We start from the raw sequence: 27,255 nt of genomic DNA on the forward strand, positions 1-27,255 counted from the left end.
TTGTATGACAGTCACATAGAATTCTATTATACTGACAACAATGTGTTGTGTCTTTCTTCAATAGCATATACCAATGTTAACTTTACATTCAATCTGCAGTTTAAAAAAAAGAGTCAAAAGATCTAAGATCTTTAAATTTTGTTTTTAAAATGATCAAGTTTTTTTTCTTCAGATGTTTATAAATAATCAAACTGCTTGAATAAAAATGATTTAAAAGGTACATTTCTTCTTCTTCTGAATTACTAAAAAAATTGTCCACTAATTTTTACTAGAGAAACAGGACCTGTAAAACATTGAATAGGAACTTAGTCTGAGACTTATATTACCGGTACTAGAGACACAGGACCTGTAAAACATTGAATAGGAACTTAGTCTGAGACTTATATTACTAGAGACACAGGACCTGTAAAACATTGAATAGGAAAGTATGAGACTTATAATTAAAAGTAAATCAGTAAGGCCCTGCTGACCAGTGTAGTTAACATAACCTGAATCAGGATTTGCCTGCCCTTTCCTTTATAAGTTGCCCTCCTTTACCTATAAAAACTGCCTACCCTTTCCTATTTAAGTTGTCTGTACTTTCCTATTTAAGTAATTATAAAATAAATTAAAAGCTGCCTGCCCTTTCCTTAGTTAGTTTTTTATCCTTTCCTGTATAAGTTGTATTTACTTGTCTTATACATTATTATAAAGTGAATCACAAGTTCCCTTTCCTTTATTACATAGACTGCCTACCCTCTCCTATGAAAGTTGCCTGTACTTTTCTACATAATAATTATAAAATGAATCATAAACTGCTTGTCCTTCCAATATTAAGTTGCCTTCCCATTGCCTATAAAAGCTGCCTTAGTCCCTGTACAATTTAAGTTGTCTGTACTTTTCTATTTCCTTATTACAAAGTGAATCATATTTTTCTAGCCTGTTATTTTCTATTTTATAATTATAAACTTAACCATAAATTTCCTGCACTTTTCAAAGTCCATAGCTAGTATAATTGTACTGCAAATATTATCAACTTCAAGTGATTATACACAGAATCATTTGTGGAATTAGTCCAGGTCTTGCCAATGTCTAAATATCAACTTTTTATAAGGTATTAAACGTTTCACTACAATCAAAAGAAATGAACATATCTACCTGCTACTTACACCACTTCACTACCTTCTACTTACACCACTTCAAAGTGTTTAGTAATTAAGGATAATGGCCTTTTATTCAACTATAAAATTACGTGTTAAAGTAATGACGTTATAAACTTGTCAGTTTTTGAATCACAAATTAATCTACTGACATGGTACCCTTTATAAGTAAAATGTTACACAATTACATACATGGGCTCGACATTTTAAAGATAATAACTGCATGATTTTCAGAAAACAGAAAGTTCAATATCAAAGACATTGATTACATGTCACTTGATACCACACGACTAAGATGAAGCTTGGTGCCACCATAGATGTATAAACCCAGATGTTTATACATCTTTGGTGCCATTTAACAACTAGCAGTTGGTGAATAAAATGTGTTACAGACAGACAGATGCATGGACAGACAGAGGTAAACCAATATACTCCATCCTTTAGTCTTAGGCCATGTGCTGAGTCAGTACTCATAATGGTAATAATTATCTCACCTCCTTTGGTCTTAGGTCATAAGCTGAGTCGGTGGTAATGAGATATCTCCCCTTGTTTAAAAATAAAAATTTTATGGTAGATTCTTATGACTACAGATTGTAGAATGGATTCTTTTAAACTTTGTCACAACACATTTTGTTTTGTTTTAAAGAAAAGTCAATGTCTCTTAATTATTAGGTTAGTTATATGTTAGGAAATCATGTTGTTATAAACAGGAAGAAAACAAGCAAATAGAAATTATAAACAGACTAAAAGCTTAAAATATGTAAGAAAAAACCTTTAACAGGCTATTATTTGAACTTGGAATTATTTTTAATTATGGAATTTGCAAAATTTCTTGTGCTTGAAATTTTTAATAAATTCCATGTTTATTTGACATTAAAATGTTTTGAGTGGTTCATAACACTTTCCATACAATGTATTTTGTATAGATAGTGTTGTGCGCGGCACAGTACATTCTATTGAAAATGTGCTATCTTCTTTTTAATAGAAAGTGTTGTGTGCAGCACAGAACATTAAAGTACAGAATAAACATGGAATTTATTAAAAATTTTAAGCACAAGAAATTATGCAAATTCCATAATTAATAATAATTCCAAGTTCAAATAATAGCCTGTTCTTTGGAAAATCAAAGGAACATCAATGTACAATTTATTATAAATTATTGCCAGCTGTAATTAGTTCCCCTTTTAAACTGTAAGTTCTTAATATTGAATTAATTTTAAAAATATGTATTTCAATTATTAAATATTATATCATTCTGATGAAAATTACATAAGTATCTTTATTTTAAGGATAATAATGTTACATTTTCTATTAAACTTTGTTAATATGAAAAATATTACAGACCTATCATTTACAATTGTAGATAATTCCAAGTGGGCAAAAATACAGCATTAAATAGATTTGATATATGCTTACAATACAAGTAGGCATAATACAGCATTAAATAGATTTGATATATGCTTACAATACAAGTAGGCATAATACAGCATTAAGGTTGATGTATGCTTAGAATGGGAACAAAAATGATTGCTTTTGTAAATTAAACTTTGTTATATAATGAATTTAAATCCCTTACACTTTTTTCATCATGATTTTACCAATGCCTGCTCCTTTGTCTCTCAATAGATAAGAACCAAGATCAGAGACTATATGAAGTATGTATCTGCCAAGATTAAACATCAAACAAAATCATACAATAAAACTTACACAATGTAATTAAAATGCTTTATCCTAAAACAAGGCTCAATGTATAAAAGACCCCCCTTCTAAATTATTGAAAGCTTTGCATTAATCATAATACCATGATGTAAATCAAATATACCTGATGGCCTCAGTGGTATAAGTAATACATATTGTACTCTATGGCTAACTCTGTGGCATTATATAAAAAAAATATTTACTGCTAATAATATTATTATGTTTTAGTTATATTGTTATGTCCTGTCAATGGTACCACCAAGGTCTGACAGGATACCAGTAAATTGGAACCAGATGTGGTCTGAGAACAGTTAGTACTATGTTGATTGTAACTTTGCTATTGGATAATTGGACCATGATATTGATTGGATATGACAAATCAATAGGAACCAGATGTTCTAAACAGGTATCCAGATCATAATCTGTTTGGTTTGATAAAAGAGTGCAATTCCTAGCCTACATAACCACTTTAAATTGGGCAGGGAACCCATACATCTGGGAGGAAACTGATCACATTGATTAAAGTTCTGATTTATTTTTATAATGTCTGATGAAAAAGATTCTGACTTTAAACATCTTATATTTTACTGACTAATCTGATTACTAAGAAAAATCTAGCCTAAATAAATATAATTAAAAACATCCAGGTATTTTAATTCTCAATTAGGTGAGATGTTCCGAAACCTGTAGTGACTTATTAGATTTGATAAAAGAGCTAATATCAGATATTGTTTTGAATACACAAAGGGGGGTTGCTCGGGAAGGGGAGGGGACAGGCCCTAACACCAGAACAAATATAATTGTTTTGCATAAAAAATATGTCAACAAGCTTCACTTTGCAACTATTTATTAGCCCCCTCGAAAAAAAAAAAAAAAAAACCAATCACTTATTCAGAATACATATTTTCAATTGACATATAAAATATTCTATCAAATGAAAATCCATTATTTATGTAAGATTGTAAGGATAGCTGAAGATTTTAACTCTAAGGAGTTTGGTTTAGCTTCATATACAAAATAAACTTTTATGTAAACATGTAAACATTTGATGATGAAGATGCCCATTAAAGATTATTTCAGAAACATGCGTCATGTGCAGGAAAATTGGTGTCATAGTTTTTTCGAAGTACAAATGGCTTCTTACATTAAAATGAAAAAAAAAACAGTGTATACATCTACAAGACAGCAAACCAGAAACACAAAAACCACAAAGACATCTACCAGTTAACATCAAGTCTTCAACAATGGATATATACCACAGAGACTCACAAATATACCTCCCTGTATAACGTTTCAATAGCTTTAATTAGTACCTCTTCATGTCATTTTTAAATGGTAGCAAAGTAATTATAGTTTATCTATGTTTTTGAAGACAAGAGGGAGTTTCTCAGCTACAATATCATTGAAGGACAATAAAGTCCTAGGATGAGATGTAGCAGAGAAACTTACTTGAGTTACAAGACCATGGATAATCTGCTTATCCCTATTTTCCTAGTCAACGTCAATGATTAGTTAGCTTATGATATCATCAAGCTCTCACTCTACTCGACTGGGAAAAATCATTCTTAGTCTAATAGCTTGAGATGAAAAATTATTACATAAAAGGATCAGCGCTAAATTTAAGAAAATTGTGATAAACAGACTTATTACAAACCAGGGATAAACTAAGCTGAGCATAACCAGTGGTTATCGTGACTTCATTTCATCTGAACGTCACTTTTCATTTACAGTTTTTACACCGACTACAGATAAAAGGTTTTAGATATAAGTTACTAATTTTCATCTAGATACTAAAGTAAGCTACAAATTATATGGATAAATCAATATATAATCCTATGTGGAATACAAAAAGTTGAAAGGTTAAATGCAGATTTTCTGATACTAAAAAAGCTTATTCCTCTAGAGTAAGATACTCGTTGTCATAACAGATATAAAATTCCAGCTCTAACCTAATAATGTAAGAGAAAATTGTGAAAGACCCATATAACTTTCCTTTATGTATTTGTACATTTATGAATGGTAATGAATGACCTTTATTATTTATGTTTGTTTATTTGTTGGTCAGTGCCAAAAATTATATTTTATTATACAACAGCTGTAAAACTGACCAGTCATCAATTGAGGCATTAATTTAATTATATTTTTATATTGTATTAGTTACTGTGAGTTATTGTTTTATTATACAGTATCTGCCAGTACTCCATGGCCAATCATCTATATACAGACTTTCAGAATTTATAGCATGGCGCTGACTCCGTATATTAAGAAAAACGGCTGACTAATTCAACATACACATGCAGAGGGATTGTATTTTTATTCCTTTGTTTACAAAAATATCCTATGTTCCTTTGTTAATTACAAATTTACACAGAAATAACAGATTTTTCATTGTACTGTTAAATTAAGACTTCCTCTCAGACCAAAATAACAATGATGAGTATAGTAAGAGTATTTAGCTGGTGATGTATCAAAACCTGTCAAACTGACAGCGTTCATTACAGTCTCTCAGTTATATTACTTCTTAATGCAGGTCTAAAATAGCAAGAAGGTTCTTAATCCAGGTCTCTATATCAAAATAGCAAGACTGATAAATATATATATAATCATATAATAATTGTAGATAGATATAAAAAGATATGAACTCTGACCGTTTAGACTCTCACAGGAGCTATATGAGACACAATACTGATAGATTTATTTCCAGAGAAATTTTCTCATTAGTGATTTATTTAATCCAATATTCAAGTTTTATTACCTTAAACATTCTCCCACTTTTTCTACTTGAGGTCTCACATCACATGTAAATGAGGTATTGGCATTTTCAGTTAATTATTCGACATTTACCAGTTCATTGAATTCTATAAGAATTTTTTGCATCAGCAATACCATCTATAATTGAATGAAATAGACCCATTGTGTCTTAAAATAGAGTTTATATTTTAGTTGCTATTATATTTTTTAAGAAGTCATCCATATTGCACCTAATAAATGCAATTTCAAAATATCAAAATGAATTCATTATATTCCCTCAGGGTAAAAATCTGCATTTCTTAATAAAATATATATATAAATTCACACATACAAAAGGTCACAGAAACGTGAGAGAATGTTTCAATTGCCACAGCTACAACTATCATAGGAGGACATCTGGAATTCAAGAAGACCTCCTTCCTCCCATAACGTTTTAAGCTTCTTGTATACTTAAAGGTGGAAAAAGGAAATCTTCTAAATTTAAAAAAAACAAAAGAAAATTCCTAAAAGTGATGTTGTCAAGACATAATTTATTTTGGTAGTGCAAAACTATAAAAAATTCCTACCAATTTTACTAGGGAAGCACAACATTATATTTTTTGTTAATACAACTGTTTATATTTGAAATGCTGTATCTTTGTTATCTTCTGCAAAATAACGACAGGTGTGAACACGTTTGTCTAATAGAGTCATCTTTCATTTTTTGCCATGGCTTTGTCAGTTTTTCTTCGACTTATGAGTTTTGAATGTCCCCTTGGTATTTTCAGCCTCTCTAAATAGTTAAAAATACAACCACTTCTAATTATCTTGACTAAATTAGACTGTTCCCAGAGCTACCTTACATTTTGAATACAGTTCAATTAACATAGAGAATTTAAGTGAAAATCAAACACTTTAAACAATATCTTCAAACACGTTTACAAAATTCTAATCTAAACTACAAGTTTAATACACGAGAATAGTTATTATAGATGTAAAAATAGTAATGATGAGGTTATTATGAGGCACCATTAATTTAATTAATTACATCTGTGTTTTGATGTGAACATGCATGCAGTTATACTTATAACTTTTTTTATTCATTGCTAATACAATGTTCAAAGGAAGTCAATAAACACTGCAACTTTCATTTGGTGGGGTCAAAGGTCAAGATACTTTAAGAAAATAACTACAGATTTCAAATATAGTAAATATAAGTGTCAGAAAAAAAAATTGACTCATGGCGAATTTGTGATTTTCTTTAACCATAAACGTACTAGTGGTTATGGTTACTATGGTTTCAGGTCAGATTATTGGAATAAAATGGTCTCAGGTAGCTTATTGGAATAAAACAGTCTCAGGTGAGCGTATTGGAATAAAATGGTCTCCGGTCAGCTTAATGGAATAAAACGGTCTCAGGTCAGATTATTGGAATAAAACAGTCTCAGGTCAGCCTATTGGTACAAAATGGTCTCAGGTCAGCTTAATGGAATAAAACGGTCTCAGGTCACCTTATTGGAATAAAACGGTCTCAGGTCACCTTATTGGAATAAAACGGTCTCAGGTCAGCCTATTGGTACAAAATGGTCTCAGGTCAGCTTATTGGAATCTACATCAGTGTGAATAAAAAATATAATACTTGCTTTTATTCATAAAAATGTGCAATCTAAAAAGGTTATTCATGAATCAAATTATTTTCCTACGATAATAACAAAACAAATAAGTATTAGAGGTGGAACTTAGAAATTTTCATGTTGTTGCCCAGTCTTATATTTTCATTAGCCAACAGTTGTATCATATTATGGACAAATATAACAAATTTCAGTAGTTAACATCAAAATTTAGGGGCGGTGGGCTACTGGGCACCTGCTTATTTTCATTCCTGAGTATGAAGAATCTTACCTGGGCTATGGGCTACAGGGGGCACCTGCTATTTTCCATCTGTGAGTGTGAATAATCTTACCTGGGCTCTTACTGCTGCTAACTGAATGTTCGCCATTCTTATTTCATTTCGTTTTCTACACATATCTTCTTGAGTCTCATAAACTTTTGAATAAAGGTGATTTGCTAAATTTCTGAAAAATAAAATAATGAAAAATGTTTAAAACTCACCTCATTTTCCTCGTTATATTTCATAGGTACCAGATCACTGGTTGTTTTGCTTCGTTGCTTATATTTCATACTTCCACTTTTTGATTTAGTACTAGAATTATGAGATCGCCCTCTCATACTTGGAGATTTTTCAATTTTATTCCTCGATTTCATACTCTCCGACCGTGTAAGATCAAGGTCTTTTGGCCTCAGTGCCATTTCTGTCACAATTCCACTGTCCTTGCTTTCTTGTTTTGAAAACTGGTTGCGTTTATATTCCTGATCACCCAGATGTTCGTATTTATTCATAGAAATTTGTCGTTGAAGTTTTGAGCGTGATGTTTGTTCTTGAGGAGATTTTGGTCTGGTACCTGTTGACATATCACTATTGTTGACTGGACTTCTCATACCAGTATCTGACACTGGCATTTGTAAATTTGCTAGATTGTTCTGTTTGAAATTGTTTTCATCAATTTTTATTGTGACTAAACTCAATAATCAGCTTGCAGGATAAAACTAATCATCTTTTTCTCATTAATATAATACACATAAGAGTACAACAGTTACGTGTTATGTAGGTTGATAAACGGTTTCTCTTTCTTTTTCGATATAAAAAAAAATACAAAAAGTTTGTATAAATTGTTATTTCCAGGTATGAACAAGTTGCAATTATTTTCCACTTTCTGCGAAACAATTAAAAAATCAAATACTTTATCAATGTCTTGTAGTACAAACTGCTAACACAATCAAAAGAAATCCGTTGATTAAATCCCTCTAGTCATTAGTCACAAATAATTGGCTTCAAATGATTAAAAAAAAATCCCACTCTAAATTAACTAAAATTACCAAAACAGAAGCGAAAAATTAGCGAAATTGTCACAGAGAGAATTTTTTTTATCCAATCCAATATCTATCTATGTGTCGTCTGCTAAGCACTCTGTAGACAAGATAAGATGTTCCAGGTAGGAACTTACAGATGTATAGATATTCTAGTGCCAAAACTGTCATCTGCTAAATATTACCACTAGAACACAATGTACTGTCTGATTCGTCGTTAACTTTTTTCTATCATTAGCTTCCCCTAAGTCAGTAGGGGATTTCAGCCTGTATAGATCTATAGCTTGCTTTGTATGTTTTTATACTCGATTACATTTTTCTGATTTTCTGCCAAAAAATTCCCAATGTTTAAGATTGTTGAACGGTTTCTCTTTTCTTTCTGCAAACATGTTATCAAACTCTTTTTGCAAACTTTGTTGTTTTAGCCATAGTATCATAATAACCACTGATCTTAGAAAGGATTATTTAAAATACAATATTTCAACATATCACAAGATACCATCAGGTGATAACATATGTAAAACATTAGTTTATATTTCATTATTTGTAAAAAAAATATATATTTGCAATAAAAACAAAATTCAAGAAATTATTGAAAAAAATTCTATCAAATATCCAAAATCATTAAAAATGCATACCCCAATCAGAAAAACATCCTTAAACAGGCGGAAAAATTGCATGATAATTTAGCTTAATTGATTACTTTCATGGAAAACTGTTTTGAATAAACAATTCCACAATCATTAAAATATTCTATCATGACATGTATTTCCTACTAATAAAAAAAAAATACAATGAACACCAAGTGCCATGAAATAAAGTACAAGTGCACTAAGTTCATGTTAGTCAATATATATGTAGGAACAATGATTGTTAAAATTAATTAGTTTGATCATTTGTCCAATCAGAGTTAATCAATCGGAAAGGTCAAGGTTAATAAAACAGGCAATGCACACATTGATTATTGAGATTTCAGATCACTTTTGTATACAATACTGTTACTGAGTATCAGAATCAAGGTTAAAGGTCATTAAAGGAGATATACTCTCACTGATCAATGGCCCTCAGTATCTGTGAAAAAAGTGGTACAGTTTTGAAAGAGGTGGTATGGTCTTCATGGAAATAAGGATCAATGCTATTTATGTGGCTCCACATGGTCAAATCTGACTTGGGACTTTGGAGATTTTTGCAGAAGATATTGTCTCATTTTCAAGGACCTGTGACCTTTATTAAAGTCCAAAACTGCTTTAATCAAATGATTTATTTGCTTAAAATTCACCTTGTAACCATAGGCAATTTTAAATGTGACCTTGTGACCTCATGGTCTGTTTGTCTTTTTTTTTCTAGTCATGGTATTGTCAGTTTATTTTCGACTTATGAGTTTGAATGTCCCTTAGGTATCTTTCCCCTCTCTTTCTTATAGCTTCTAGTATATTCATTCTATTTGATAATTGATATTCACCACTGAACATTTTTCTTAAAGCCTCCCCCCTCCCCAGCCCCCTTTCTGTCTTTGCTCTTTGTAATAATTGAAAGAATCTTAAAGAAATATATCAATTTTAGTTCAGATTACATTTCATACTGTTGATATTCTCTCTGGTCAAACAAATTATTGTTATCATGGCTCAGAAAAATAGGAAAACATAATCTTTTATGATTATTAATCCCATAAAAGAAAGACATAAAAAATGCAATAATGATTGAGAAATTACTTTGTAATGTCTTGAAACTACAGGTTTATGGAAAGCATAAGGTGAAATAAACAAATGCCAACACTTAAAACCCTGGGTGATAGCTATATGTTTTTATTCACAGTTACTCATCTGTAGCAGATGAAAGGTGATTTGTAGAAAGTGCTGAGGGATTGATTAACTTTAACTTAATTAGAAGACTATGTCCATTTGATCTTACATCTGTGTTCTTCTTCAATTAATTACAAACTTGTGGACATTATCTACTTATATCTAATACTAACCAGAGAATTAACTAATTCTGATGATTATTAAGGTCAAACAGAAATATCAAATACAAATGACAGGAAAGTTCTGATATATAGTAATAGTTTCAGAATACAATAATATTTTTAAACAATGTCCAGTGGCAAATATTTCATAACATGTATATTTTGGAGAATCAGAATTTGAAATAAGAGACTTTATTTGAGCCAATTTGAGTTCAAGTTAATTTAGAACACACCTATGACCCATGAAATCAAATTAAAAAAAAAAACAGTGAGGACACAGAGAAATGTTTTGTCTATGTAATCTGTATGTCAAATGACGATAACGTTTGAATCAAAGAACTAATCAGAACGTATGTAACATACATCAAACATAATATATAAAATTAAATATCACTTTATAATAAAGAAACAAAACAAAATCTAACACCCATTGAGCATTCAGTTTACTAAAGATGAAAATAAATTTAAAAAAAAAAAAAAAAAAAAACCCACTTTTGGCATCCCCAGTGATCCATTGTTTATAGATTCTGAGAGAATTATGTTGCTGATTTTCAAGAGACAATTTGTTTTTTCCTCATTTCAAATGTCTTGTGTTTGCCTCAGGTTAAACAATTAACATCTAAATCATGACTGAAACAAATGTAAAATGTTCGCCTACAACGTTTGTCATAATATCTTATAGAGATAATAGATCTAAAATCATTAAACAATTACTTTGTTCTTCTATTTGCAGACAATATTTCAGTTGGAACACAATATCATTAATTATTCATACATAAAAGATGGAAGGTAAATAACTAAGAAACTGTCAGCAACCTCACAATATAATGCATTTGAAACAAATCTGTCACAGAAATTTAAAGTTATACAGATACTGATAACATTTTACTTTGATATTATCAATTTACTTAATCTGTTTTTTATTTTAGAGTTATGAAGAAAAAAAAAGATTCAAGTATATCAAAAGAAATTACACGATTTGGAAAATATGATACAAAACTTATCCTACCATGTTTATATCTAGTCTTTGGCTGTACATAGTCACCTTATGAGGGTAGGAGGTACCCCACATGACGAATGACGGTAAAATATTTGTTAAAATAACATTTTACTGCATTTGACACTTGCGGTAGCTACAGAATAAGATTTGATGAATGACGATAAAAAATTAAGGCTCATTTAACACTAACGGTAGCGAAAAAGGGACGTTTGTTGCTTTATGACAAAGGGCATTCCTACCCCCTTAATGCCTTTTAAAAATAAGTAAAGGTGGCTTAATTGCCAATGAGACAGTTTTCTGCCAAAGACCGAAGGACGAGTGTGTAAATAACTACAAGTCACCATATTGCCTTCAACAATGAGCATACCAATATTGCATAGTGAGCTATAAAATGCCAGGGATAACTAAATTTGAACCAATGCAAATGAGAAAACTAAAGATCTGATTTAAGGTCATAATATTAAAAGAAAAACAATTTAGTAGACAGCAACCAACCACAAACACTAGACTACAAGTTATAAGCTTGGGACATGCACATAGAGAATGTGATTGGGTTATGAATGTTCACCAAGGTCATACTGCAAACTAGCCCATAAGGCTAATTCATACAGCCACACATATACCCTATCTCACATTGTTAAGCAAATTTTCACTAGTTTCTCGTTACTTAATTTAAATAGTAATAATAAACTCGGCACAGGCTCGTTTATTATTATATTGAAATTAAATAACTTGAGTTGATATCAAGTGATGTTCAATTCTCACTCATTATGAAACCTATAAATTTATTGTAGAACACCAGATGTTTACATCTAAAAGTCATGTGGGTTTCTATGTTGTTGTGTTGCTGTCTCATTGGTGTATACCCACATCTTCCTTCATTGATTGTTATGACTGATACACTGAGGACGTTGTATCCCCAAAATCTTCATATATTCATATTCCATTTATTACATTTCTCAACCTCAGTGATTTTTATGGCTGATGCACGCAAGGACATGCATTATGATCTATAGGCAAACAATAAAAGCATCAGATAATTTTTTGGCCAATTCATTCAGGATCTAGCAACTGACAAATTATCTAAACAAGAAATTGACCATAATCTAAGGATTAGTAAAACATCATGTTTGGAGGAGAACTATCATCATATTTACATAAATGGTGACGAATATCTATCCCGTAATGATTCTCTGAAGCTCCAAAATAACCATTGTAATTGTTATATGTATAATAATGACAAAGGTCATTTACATAATATGTCACAGGAATAAATGGTTAAGTATTTATTTCTCATTAAAATGTTTTTCTGATTTTGCCAGTGCAAACAAATAAAAATAATTACAGCTTCAATCTGATATAACTTTTATTTCATTATTGTCCATTGATCTATAATTTTTGTATTTGTTTATAAATTTGCTATTTCACAAAATGTCAAACTCATTATTTTGTTTTCTCAAAAGTATTGCACTTTCAGCCTTATTTAAGTTTGAATAATAGTGAGTAAATATTCTAAAGCCCTGAGTGAGACATGAAAAGTTCTTCTGTCAAGTAAGACTACAGCGTAGTCATAAAATAAAAGCTCTAGGCATGAGAGCTGTTCTATTTACGTAAGATGATAGTGTGGCCAAATAACAAGAGCCTTAGACTTCAGTTATTTTAAGCCTTAGACATGACAGTTATTTTGTTAAAGTAAGGTGATAGTGTAGCCAAATAACAAGAGCCTTAGACTTCAGTTATTTTAAGCCTTAGACATGACAGTTATTTTGTTAAAGTAAGGTGATAGTGTGGCCAAATAACAAAAGCCTAAGACATGATAGTTATTTCAAGCCTTAAACATGACAGTTATTTTGTTATTTAGTAAGGTGATAGTGTGGCTAAATAATAAAAGCCTTAAACATGACAGTTATTTTTATTATTTAGTAAAGTGATAGTGTGGCTAAATAATAAAAGCCTTAGACATGACAGTTATTTCAAGCCTTAGACACGACAGTTATTTTGTTAAAGTAAGGTGATAGTATGGCCAAATAACAAAAGCCTTAGACATGACAGTTATTTTGTTAAAGTAAGATGATAGTGTGGCCAAATAACAAAGCTTTAGACATGACAGTTTTTTTGTTAAAGTAAAGTGATAGTGTGGCCAAATAACAAAAGCCTTAGACATGACAGTTACTATATGGTTAAAAAAATAAAATCCCTACATATGTTAACAATTATTCATTCAAGTAAGATAACAGCAAGGTCAAAAAATAAAAGTCCTAGGCATGCAAGATATTCTATCAAAAAAAGACTATTGTAGTGTGGCCAAAAAAAATAAAAGTCCTAAACACGAAGTTATTCTTTTAAAAAAAAGAGTAGTGGGGTAAAAAAATTAAAATCCTTAAAATTAAAGTTATTCTATAAAAATGAAAGAACGGAATTCTAATGTCTCCTGCCTATATTATCTATATTTTATCTGTCAAAGGGCAAGAAGGGCAATAACTAAAAAAAATATTTCAGGGCTTGTAGAAAAACTCCAGGTCTATGATGTTTAACTGACATTGACAAACATTGTTCCATATCTGCCATCTTGCTGAGTAGATAGTTCATTGTAGTTAAAGCTAGTATAACTTGCAGTGCCATGTCTGTTCCAAATTGTGCTACAAATTGCAGGTTTAACCTCACTCCATTACGTAGAACACTGGGTGATCAGTACAGACAAGTTTACATTACAAGTTCTGGTGCATTCAAATTAAAGCCATTAATTTATTTCTTTTCTTCAGTCCCAGGATCACATAATTTATCTTAGAGAAAATAAGAATCAAGAAATCTATTTTCAAAATCTTCAAAGCCATCCCCCTCCCTCACCCTCCCCAAATCAAATTGCTCCCTATAAAGCTGCAGTCATTATAATATTTGATACCATTTAAATTATCGCAATTTTCAAATTTAAGAATATTATACTTTACAAAAAAATTAAAATCATCATTAAAGGGCAATAACTTCAATAAGCAATCAATTCAGAGTTTCAGTTTTGTGGCTTATCTGCATATTTAGCCTTGATATTTGGTGTTTACAGTTTCTGTCATTCTGACTATAATAGTTTGAATGGCAAAAAGGCAAAAATACTAAAATTAGTCAAAAGTCATCATTTAAAGGCAATCACTCCTATAAGAAGTCATTTTTTACCATAGTTTACACTTGGCATGTATCAACTAATGACCTCTGACATATATTACTTTAATCAATAATTACCTTTGACATATATTGACTAATGAATGTGATATATCCTGGTTCTGTGTGATGTATGACGTAAGCTCCGCAGCCTCTCGTTGAAGTAAAGTTCTTTTTTCTAGCAAAGCCATATCTGTAGATTTGTCAATGATTAATTGGTTTTGACATAGGCAAGTACAGTCCTGAAGAAAAAAAAATCAACTTGGTTTTAAATGTACATAGTCAGAATTTCTGAACTTAAAGCACTGAAAAATTATTAATGAGTTATTGAACAAAAGATACTGAAGCAATTTTATTTTAATTTAACATACTTGTTGGCACTGAAAGGCAAATATTGCTTTAATTAGCAATATGAAAATAAATTAAACATTGTATTATATTATTAGCAAGCAATGGAACACATTTAGGCAGTATTTTTAATTAGAGTTATCTTCCTTTTTTCCAACAAAAGTTTTCTTGAAAAGCACTGTTATACACATACATATCATATTGTAACTGAGAAATATGAGTATATATTTCATTGATAAATTGCTTGACATGGACAATTTGTTACAATAAAATATTTATTTACAAATGCTTTATTCAATGCAGTTGTTTAAAGCTCTCTTTAGAGATAAACATGAAACTTGACTTGGTAAAAATGTTTTACTTACATAGACATTATTCTGGTAGAGTAATTTTTTTTTGGTTAATTTGAGCAAATTCAACAGTTAAGTAAACTTGTAAATGATAACTTCATAATTTTGAAGAAAAAAAACTAGAGGCTCTATGAAGCCTGTGTCACTCATTTAGGTCTATGTGCATCTTCAACATTGTAGACTACTGTTTACATTTTCTCTGTATCTTTATTAGTTTTTGCTCAAAACACAAAAGAGGGTAAAAAAAAAATCATCATTGAAGGGCAATCACTCTACAAACTTTCCTGGCAGAATTTGTCCTGATTGTAGATCTTGTCTTCCACTATAAGTTATATGGTTCGCTACTGACCCCCTACGGATCCATAGAGGGTTAGTAAAATCCATAGGGGGTGAGCCCGGAGGCCGAATCTCCTATGGATTTTATTCACCCTCTATGGTCTGTAGGGGGTCAGTAGTTAACCGTATAACGAATTTATCGCACGCGATACTTTTTCTGCAGCGTTTTGTAGAAAAATAAACAATGAAGTACAAAAACATCAATAGATGACGTCACCATTAACAGTAGACGTGACGTCATGAACCCACTATGGAATTTACTAACCCCCTACGGATCCATAGGGGGTCACCACGTGACGGCGTTAAACCAATCACAACGTGATAATTTACCCCCGGTGCGATAAATCTACATATTATGTCCTCGTTAATTACAAAGTTTCAGGATATTCTGTTATGTGGTTTTAATGGAGTTGAGATGACAAACTGTTGCAGTAGAATAGTAAGGCCAAAGTTCTAAGTTCAAAGTGGCATAACTCCTAGAAAAAAACTAGAGGCTCTAAGGAGCCTGTGTCGCTCATAAAGGGCAATAACTCTAATAAGGAGGCAATTTGACGATTTCCTCTCTTTGTTGACTTATTTGAAGATCTTGTCTTGCTGATCAGTTTTGCTGTTTAAAGTTTCTCTCAATATATTATAGTTTTCAAGATAATAGGCAAAATGAAAAAAAAGTAGAAAAAAAATCGTCATTTTAGGGAAATAACTCCAATAAGAAATTGTCTGACAGTTTTGAAGTGAATAGGTAATAGGTAGAGCTTAACATTCTGAACATTTCAGCTTCTGTAAAATTTTCTCTATTAATAGTGGTTTTCAAAATAGACAAAACTTAATTTTACCCCTATGTTCTATTTTTAGCCATGTCAGCCATCTTTGGCAGACAGGGTCATGGGACACATTTTTAAAACTAGATACCCCAATGATGATTGTGGCCAAGTTTGGTTAAATTTGGCTTAAGAGTTTCTGAGGAGATGATCTTTGTAAAAGTGAATGGAAGACAGAATACGACGATGAGAACAGACGATGGATGTCAAGTGATGGGGCCAGGTGAGCTAAAAATGAATCATAACTTCCTGCTGATATGCACATCTACATTGTATGTCCTATATAAATCTACATAGTTTCATGAAATTCTGTGGTGTGGATTCATAGGAGTTGTGACGACAAGAACAGGACTGATTGACAGACTGACGGAATGACTGACTGACTGACGGACTGAAGGACAAACAGGTCAAAAACATTATACCCTACGAAACTTCGATGCTTGGGGTATAATTACCTTTCAAAATTTAAATGCAATTTTTCATATTTGATAAAAATTGATTTATACTGGAACTATATGCAAGTGTACTTAATTAAAATAGAATCTATCAACATCACTTAAAAACTAATTTATTTTTTCATTTAAAGGCAAATTACATTTTTGTACATAACATCAATTTTATACCATAGAAATAATGGAGAGTCAAAATATTATTTGATATACATAATTACAATTTCAACGTTGTTAAGTACACCAAACTGTGATAGATCAGTCAACAAGACCTACATATATAAACATTTGAAGTTCCTACACCTGGAGAAAACTTTTATCTTCACATTAATTAAAGATTCAATTAACCTTAATAAACAGATATGGCTTAGTACCAGAAACATTGTAAATAATCAAAGTATGCCACCAAGTACAATGTTTTATCAGAAAAATTACAGAGAGGCTCTATCTTCTTAAAACACAAAATCTGTGAAAATAAAGCTGTTTATAATGTTGAAGTTGAATCCAACAAGTGTCTTATTATCAACTGATCCAGATAATCCCTTTCAATAATGTCAAATGAATTTTAAAATGCAGTGAAATTTCATCCAAAAGATGTGTATTAGGTGCAAACCTCAACTTGAACCTCCAATTTCATACTGTTAAATTTAAGTAAATATCTGATGTAAAAATTATTTATTTTTGATGAGATCAGCTGGAGCCTACTGTAGATTATAGATACAGATCCTTTAATGCATTCAAACTGACATAGTCAATTGTCTGTTTATCTTAAGACATATGATTGACATTAATTACCTTTCAAATAATTATTTGGAAATGAAAATAGAAAACATTAATCCTCAAATTATAGATGATTCAAACATTAAGTCATGCAATCAAGCTCTTTCTGTTGGAGTAAGATTTTCTTCAAATTTTTAAAATATAAAATAAGAATCCCCTATGTGCCTAAATTGCTCCCCTTGTAAAAATATGCCATTTTGATATTTGTTTAAACCTTTATTGCAATCAGTTATGTTTGCTTATTAACAAATCATATTTAGTGGCATTTTTGTAGATCTTGTATTGATGATAATTCTTAACAGTTACAATTTCTACCCACCTATTAAAGTTTTCAATGTAAATGGCAAAATTATTTATAAAAATTAGTAATAAAATGGTTTTTCAATGGCAATAAATCCTATAAGAAGTCTGACAATTTCAGCCATGTTTACTTATTTATAGATCTTATGTTGCTAATTATTTTTGCTTGTTAAAGTTTCTATCTATCTACATGTACTAAAGTTTTTGACCAAAATGCAAATAATGAGTAAAAATCAACCTTAGGAGCAATAACTCCTATAAGAAGTTGGTTCACAATCAAGACCATCTTCACTTTTATGTAATTTGCTGAACTTTTTTGTTACATTCAGTTTTTCTGTCTATTAAAGTTTCTGCAAAAATTTAACAACAAAAAAATTGTCTTTCAAGGGTTTTAACTCTTATAAGCTGTCAATTGACAATTAAGGCCATATTTACTAATTAGTGGATCTTATTGTTCTGGCCATTTTTACTATATAAAGTTTGTCTCTTATATACGGTAATAGTTTTCAAGATAAAAACCGAAAAAATGTTAACTTTGCTAAAAAAAAAAAAAAAAAAAAAAAAAATTCAGGAGCAATAACTCCAAATAAGGTAGTCTGAGGTAGATAGTGAGATGGAACTTGACCTGCTGATCATATTAATCCAGTCTGTTTTGCTCTTACTGCTTTAGTTTATGAGATATAAGCCAAAAACTGCAATTGACCACTGTGTTCTGTCTTTTGCAACAGTGGTCATGTTTGCTGATGGAACAAATCCTCTAATAAAATTGTTTAACTAGATTCCCTAAGGAACATTTGGCCCAGCAGTTTCAGAGGAGAAGATTTCTTTCCATTTTAAGACAACAGACTACAATGATGAACAACAACAACATTGAACTCTGGGTAGGTGAGCTAAATATAAGTTTGGTCTATTTCTTTTTACATAGATATGTTTGATAAAAAGAGATGGCAAGAAACTTATGTTTTCAAAGAAATGTATGGAGAGTATTCAATGCAAAAAATTTAACAAAAGTACAAAAGAAATCAAAGAAATTTCAAACTTTTTTGTTTTAAGTAAGAGACACATTCATTTTCATTTCATTTCATAACAATCTGAAAATAACTGGCTTTTTACAGAAATAATCTGATTTTTGTTATGGAATTCAAATTATTTTCTATTTTTCATAAAGGTTGAAATCAACCCAAATTAACTCATGAAGTTGATCATGAACACATCATTTCCTAAGTTTTAAAAAATCTTTGGACATTTACAAGATTTGTAGCATATTATATCTGGTACAGAGTTTTATTCTTTTTAAATCACAGCAGCAATGTTGGTTAGTTAGCAGAATATCAGATAAAATTTTGAAATCATAAGATAACTAAAGCAAGATTAAGTTTGAAATAGAGTAGTAAACTTAAATGAGTATTTTTAGAAGAGATGTCAATACCTCATTTGCTCTTTGAACCAGGTGAGATTAGGTGTTCCTCCAAAAACCAAGGCATGAAATTGAGTACCCAAGTTAAAAGCATAAAAAAGAGTTGAATCTTCAAAGGAAGACTTGTGTTTCCTACCATATACAGAATAATGGCATTTTTGTTTTTGATACTGACTTTATCTGCAAGAACATCAAGTGAGTCGATAGGGCGAGCTGATAAAGTCAGTATCAGAAAGAAAAATGCCATTATTCTCTTTATCTGCAATTTGTCTTAAATGTATGTTTTTTTGATTGAAAATATGAAATCACATGAAATAGTTAGTAAAACTATTTTTACCCATACAAAATGTTGTGATAGTTGTTTGGTTGTACGAATGAAGTTGCATGCATTTCATTGATAAATTGATGCGGATGGACATGAACACGTTGCTGCACTGACACATGACGTCATTGCCTAACATTTTTGAGTATCAAGTCCTGTCCATGATCTTGAAAATATTAGGCAGTAAGAACAAAGGGAAAATGTACAAATTGCAGATAACTCAAAATACCAGCTGCAGAAATGGATTTGTTATGAAAACCCCAAAAATCAATCAGATCAAGAATGAAATTAGCAGGTTCAAAAGTTCAATTCCTGTAGAAAAATCTGTTAAAGTAAGGTTGGTTTCAAGCTGTTTTCAAAGAATTTGCAGATGAACAAAGTGTGTGTGACATGTATGACAACAATGACACAAGGAGACAGCTTCCCTATCTGTTGTCACAATTAGCAAAAAGTAACTGAATTTCTGTAAAATTACTATGACAAACATTTCAATGCCTGAAAGAAATCTATTGCCAATACGGTTGGTATTTAAAATGAAGGGAAGAAAAAGATATTGGAATGATGTATGCACTCTTATTTCATTGTCACTGTTTGGTTGATGTATGTAAAGTTTTCACACACTTAATTCATTCTCACTGTTAGGTTGATGTATGTAAAGTTTTCACACACTTACTTCATTCTCACTGTTAGGTTGATGTATGTAAAGTTTTCACACGCTTACTTCATTCTCACTGTTGGGTTGATGTATGTAAAGTTTTCACACACTTACTTCATTCTCAGTGTTAGGTTGATGTATGTAAAGTTTTCACACACCTACTTCATTGTCACTGTCAGGTTGATGTATGTAAAGTTTTCACACACTTACTTCATTCTCACTGTTAGGTTGATGTATGTAACGTTTTCTCACACTTACTTCATTTTCACTGTTAGGTTGATGTATGTAAAGTTTTCTCACACTTACCTCATTCTCACTGTTAGGTTGATGTATTTAAAGTTTTCACACGCTTACTTCATTCTCACTGTTGGGTTGATGTATGTAAAGTTTTCACACACTTACTTCATTCTCAGTGTTAGGTTGATGTATGTAAAGTTTTCACACACCTACTTCATTGTCACTGTCAGGTTGATGTATGTAAAGTTTTCACACACTTACTTCATTCTCACTGTTAGGTTGATGTATGTAACGTTTTCTCACACTTACTTCATTTTCACTGTCAGGTTGATGTATGTAACGTTTTCACACACTTACCTCATTCTCAGTGTTAGGTTGATGTATGTAAAGTTTTCACACACTTACTTCATTCTCACTGTTAGGTTGATGTATGTAAAGTTTTCACACACTTACTTCATTCTCAATGTTAGGTTGATGTATTTAAAGTTTTCACACACTAACCTCATTCTCAATGTTAGGTTGATGTATGTAACGTTTTCTCACACTTACTTCATTTTCATTGTTAGGTTGATGTATTTAAGGTTTTCTCACACTTACCTCATTCTCACTGTTAGGTTGATGTATGTAAAGTTTTCACACACTTACTTCATTCTCACTGTTAGGTTGATGTATGTAACGTTTTCTCACACTTACTTCATTTTCACTGTCAGGTTGATGTATGTAACGTTTTCACACACTTACCTCATTCTCAGTGTTAGGTTGATGTATGTAAAGTTTTCACACACTTACTTCATTCTCACTGTTAGGTTGATGTATGTAAAGTTTTCACACACTTACTTCATTCTCAATGTTAGGTTGATGTATTTAAAGTTTTCACACACTTACCTCATTCTCAATGTTAGGTTGATGTATTTAAAGTTTTCACACACTTACCTCATTCTCAATGTTAGGTTGATGTATTTAAAGTTTTCACACACTTACCTCATTCTCAATGTTAGGTTGATGTATTTAAAGTTTTCACACACTAACCTCATTCTCAATGTTAGGTTGATGTATGTAAAGTTTTCACACACTTACCTCATTCTCAATGTTAGGTTGATGTATTTAAAGTTTTCACACACTTACCTCATTCTCAATGTTAGGTTGATGTATTTAAAGTTTTCACACACTTACCTCATTCTCACTGTTAGGTTGATGTATGTAATGTTTTCTCACACTTACTTCATTTTCATTGTTAGGTTGATGTATGTAAAGTTTTCACACACTTACTTCATTTTCATTGTTAGGTTGATGTATGTAAAGTTTTCACACACTTACCTCATTCTCAGTGCCATCTAATGGGTGAAACTTATGATGCTTAAGTTCAAACTTGGCACATTCAGGGTTCAAAGCGTTTACAAAGTAAGAAACATCAAGCTGAGGGTTGACTTGACGACAGATCTGTAACAAATCTTCAAATCTTCGATGCTGTTCATTAGCCTGAAATATTTAATAGATAAATTACCGATAACCTAATGAAATATTCTGTACACAAGTTTACTTGGGCCTTGCACAACATTAAGTTTCTTTATGAAATGGTCATATGGTCATCTCTTTGCTATATGATATCTAATAGAAAGGATAGAGGTCAATACACAAGTGGAAGATGACACAGCAAATTAAGCACTTTAAGTATTCTGTGTTGCTGTCTCATAGATTTATATCACATATCTCATTTTATTTCATATATACTTCAACAAATATTAATTTTCAATCAGTAAACTTTTGAACAGTTGTCATTTCGAGACCTTTTATAGCTTGCTATGAGGTATGGGTTTGCTAACCTTCTAGGTCATTTGGTCTCTGGCGGAGAGTTGTCCTATTTGAAATCATATAAAAATAAGAAGATGTGGTATAATTGCCAATGAAACAACTCTTTACCAGTTTCAAGTGACATAGAAGTTAACAACTATATGTATACATACCACATCTTCTTATTTTTATATCTTATGATTTATTGAGTATTTAAAAAGACCTTATTTTAGTGAAAATTTGACCTACAGATGAGTTTTGTAAAATATTGACCTACAGTTGTTTATATTCTCAACCTTTTGTCTTTGTGGATAGTTGTCTCATTGGCAATCATACCACATCTCCTGGTGGATAGTTGTCTCATTGGCAATCATACCACATCTCCTGGTGGATAGTTGTCTCATTGGCAATCATACCACATCTCCTGGTGGATAGTTGTCTCATTGGCAATCATACCACATCTCCTGGTGGATAGTTGTCTCATTGGCAATCATACCACATCTCCTGGTGGATAGTTGTCTCATTGGCAATCATACCACATCTCCTGGTGGATAGTTGTCTTATTGGCAATCATACCACATCTCCTGGTAGATAGTTGTCTCATTGGCAATCATACCACATCTCTTTATTCTTTTTTATTAAGTGAATGTTCAGATGCCCATACTAACTCAAACACAAACACAAACACAAAAACAAAAACAAACACACAAACAAACACAAACGCAAACACAAAAACAAACACAAACACGAACACACTGATATACCTTTGTCAGAAGTAATAACGCGTGACTTTCTATAGCTACATTGATTGTGTTACTAGTATCTATGTAGATTTCTTCTAATTCCTGAAATAAAAGAAAAACACTGAAAAATAAATAATCTTCAGACTAAAGTTATTATGCCAAAAATATTTAGAAGTTCTTTTGCCGTTACTCTTACAAATAAATTGATCATAAGTTATACTAAACTGCTGAGAACTTACTACAGACTGCACTTCTAAATATTTTGTGAAAATAACTATGCATGTCTAACTACACTTTTTGTTCTAAAAAAATATTATTGGGGTAGCTTTATGCACACAAATAAATTGATGATTAATTCAAACAGTGAGGAAGGGGAAGTAATTCATATTTATAAATCAACAATGTGAAATTTATTTTTTGCAAAACTTGGAATAATTTGTTATCTAGTTGTTTTTTTGCTGTTTTTATTTTTTATTTTTAGATGAATGAGCATCATAAACTTTATTATTAATCATTGAAACCTATTGAATGATAACCTTGGATTGGTATAAGGTGAATTTTGTGTAATACTGGACTTTTCACTGGAAAATGCTGGATCATCTGATATCACCCCCGATTTTTTTTTTTTTTGGGGGGGGGGGGGGGGGGGGGTTTGTGTTGGCTCAATCTTTGGTTTTCTTTGTTCTCTCTTTCTCTGTCTATACTTCTATTTGAAGCCTGTAACTCCCTCTCTCTCTAATATAACATATATACCTCTAAAACTTGCGGAATGGCTATCTGAAATTGGTCTATACTTCTATTGGAAGCCCGAAGCTGGAAAATGTATTCGTTGTGTGCATTGTACAGCATGGATTTGTTAATATGACAATCTTCATATTGATTGTAAGCAACTATGTAATCTTTCTCTGCCTGAAAAAACAGAATATGTGTGTTAGAAATAAGGATTTGGTATCATAACCCTACATTTATTGGTTTTTACTTAATCTCAAAAATAATCATTGAAAATAATTGTATATATCTTGACTTTCAGTAAAAAGGTAACATTTTGAGTAAAGGGATGAATGAAGTTACAAATAGATAAAACTGTAAAAACATCAAATTGTAATTCGCCCAAGAATCAGATTTTGCAATTTGTACAAAGGGAAATAATTCAATCAGATTTCATGACATTTTTCAATCTATCTACAACATGAGCATTCACAACAAAAAGCTGGAAACGTCAAAGGGATACACCAGGTATATGGGGAGCTATTTAATGAAATTTTAGTTCCTGTAGAAAATAAAGTATTTAAATTTAAATTTTGCGCACTGTTCCTAATAAATTAAATCAAACCTATTGTTTGATGATTTACTTCAGAAAACATTAACGTCTGACTTTTGATCATTTTAAGACCAAGTTTAAATATTTTTTTATTGTTTACAGTTTGGCATATTAATTCTATTTTTTAAGTTGATAGCTAAACATGAGAAAAGGGCTAATAACTCTTATTATGAGGAGTGGATTAATGATTAAGGTCATGTTGACCTATTTGTAGATCTTGTCTTGCTGATCACCACTGCTCGTTAAAAAAAAAAAAATTCATCTCTTTTTACCACAATTTGACAAGGAGAATCAATTTGGAGAGCATATTATAAATATATATCAATTTTTGTTGAAAACCACCTAAAAAAAAAGTTTTTCAAAATTTGTTATTTTTTAATACAAACAGTAAGTAAATAAATAGATCTTGACTGACGCAATTTAACCAAGAGTTACTTCCCTTTTGTGCCTGATAGAGGTCTAAGTGCATAAATTCCTTCATAAAACAGCCAAATTCAAATTGTTATACTGAGTCTGACTGTTAGAATGAAGAAACAGAGTATTTCTGAACAATTTTTATTTCTTTTAGCCTTACTTAACTCATCACTATGATCGAGTAAGGATCTCCCTCCAAAATGACAGCCAAGGGAAATAGCTCAAATTCAAATGATGTCATTCCAAACCTATCTATACTCCATATTCCACACTAAGAATCACTATTTGGAACAGCATATCATACCTAATTTTCAATTTATATGGAAATCCTAGCATAAAATGATGTTTCACAAATTTGTTAACAAAACGTATGTTAATACCACAATTAGTTTTTTATTTTTTGGCACCTTCAATCAATTTGGAATAGCTTATTATTCTATACCTATATATAAATTTTTTTTGAAATCCTATCTTTAAACATGTTAAAAAACATACCGGTAGTTTATGATTTTTAACAAAGATCATTATCCATGATTGTATTCCTAGTAAGAAATTAACTGTTAACACAGATATATGTCTGGCCTTTTTTTTAATTTTGATAGTTAAATGCAAATGTTGAAAATAAAATAGCAATACTTAACACAAAAAAATATCCAAAGTCAATGAACCATGACTGAAGGTACAGAGTCAAACAATCTCCATGTAAATGTAACTACCAAAAATACCCTAAATCCCAATGAGGTACTGCCATTTATATCGGCCTCCATTAAATCTTACATTATCAATCTGGTTTTCCACTTTCTGCAACATTTCTTCAAACTTGTCTCTGAAGTTGTTGAGTTTATGAGCCTGACTCTGTTTGTGTATGGCCACTTCTTCCAAAGGTTTATACACATTATTTATAAGTAGACTTGCAGCATCCAGGTGTGCCTATAGATAGAAAGGTTAAAAATTAGGTCAATCTTCACATTGAGGCTTGTAGCATCCAGGTGTGCCAATAGAAAGAGAGGTAAAAAATTAAGTTATTCTTCAAACTGAGACTTGAACCTCCATTTGAAAACAAAAAGTTGGATTAATTTCATTCTTTATATGGTAGCTTTCTGCACCTTGGTATCTTTAAGGTGTTTCATGGAAAATCTGGTTGATAGTTGTCTCATTGGCAATCTTCTTATTTTTATAGGGGCCTCGGTGGCCGAGTGGTCTAAGTAGTTACTACTGTAATCACTGAGGTTGTGAGTTCGAACCCCGCGGGTGCACTTGACTCCAATCTTAATTGACTAGGATTGTCAGTTTTCCTATCGAAGGAAGGTGGTTTTCTCCATGTACTCCAGCTTCCTCCACCAATAAAAACTGGCTGCCACGAAATAGCCCAAAAGCTGTGCTCAAAAGTGGCATTAAAACACCAAAAATCAAATCAAATCTTATTTTTATATTTATCCTTTATGGCATGCATTGAAAAAGAAGCACAGAGTTAGTTAAATAAGAGACTTGTATCATCTAGGTGAGCTAAGAAATAAACAAGAGGCTCTAAAGAGCCTGTGTCTCTCACCTTCATCTACAACAATGGTCATTTTTTTAGTAAAAGTCAGCATCAAAGGGGAACAATTCTATTAAGAGTTAACTGACAATTTCAGTAATACTGACATATCTGTAGATCTTATCCTGCTGATAAGTTTCCTTTTTCAAAGTTTCTATTTACCTATTATAGTTTCCAAGATAATATGCAAAAAATGCAAAAAATTGTAAAAAATTATCATTAAAGGGCAATAACTCCAAAACGAGTCTACTGAAGATTTAGGCCATTTTGGCTTATTTGTAGATCTTGTCTTGCTTATCATTTGTTTCTATCTATCTATAACAGCTTTTAATATAATTGGCAATAATGGGAAAATCGTCATTATAGGGCAATAACTTCAATAAGGTGTTGACTAACGATTTTGGTCATGTTAATTATTTGTAGATCTTGTCTTGTTGATCATTTTTGCTTAGCATCAAATTTTTTAAACTAGATACCCAAATGATGATTGTGGCCAAGTTTTGTTAAATTTGGCCCAGTAGTTTCAGAAGAGAAGATTTTTGCAAAAGTTAACGAAGACGACAGATACCAAGTGATGAGAAAAGCTCACTTGGCCTTTCAGCCAGGTGAGCTAAAAAGATGGAATAAGGCCATTTCTTTTTAAAGATACGCATCATCTTGGTGTTCCTAGAAAAAAATAGAGGTAGAGTCAGGACTATGATAAAAGAATACAAGTGGTCCACCTTTAATAAGACCCCTCTCAAGAAAGACTACTCCTCCTACCAAGACAATGTCTCAATGTCTGTTAACGGTTTTTTACAGCCTCATTTAATTTTTCTATAAACTG

At 31.3% G+C, this 27,255-nt stretch overlaps 1 protein-coding gene across 31 annotated transcripts in view; it reads right to left on the minus strand.

The window, feature by feature from the left end:
• LOC127706185 (nostrin-like) overlaps positions 1 to 27,255 on the minus strand; it is a 166,812-nt gene that overhangs the window by 73,361 nt on the left and 66,196 nt on the right. For all 31 annotated transcript variants that reach the window (XM_052210636.1, XM_052210669.1, XM_052210668.1 and 28 more), the window contains 6 exons: positions 25,670 to 25,822; positions 23,911 to 24,066; positions 23,179 to 23,259; positions 21,941 to 22,102; positions 14,693 to 14,853; positions 7,531 to 7,642 (listed from right to left, as the gene is read on the minus strand). In XM_052210636.1, coding sequence (XP_052066596.1) covers positions 7,531 to 7,642; positions 14,693 to 14,853; positions 21,941 to 22,102; positions 23,179 to 23,259; positions 23,911 to 24,066; positions 25,670 to 25,822 — 825 coding nt within the window. The remainder of the gene's footprint in view (positions 1 to 7,530; positions 7,643 to 14,692; positions 14,854 to 21,940; positions 22,103 to 23,178; positions 23,260 to 23,910; positions 24,067 to 25,669; positions 25,823 to 27,255) is intronic.

The sequence above is a fragment of the Mytilus californianus genome, unplaced genomic scaffold (assembly GCF_021869535.1).
Source record: "Mytilus californianus isolate M0D057914Y unplaced genomic scaffold, xbMytCali1.0.p SCAF_6, whole genome shotgun sequence".
NCBI lineage: Eukaryota > Metazoa > Mollusca > Bivalvia > Mytilida > Mytilidae > Mytilus > Mytilus californianus.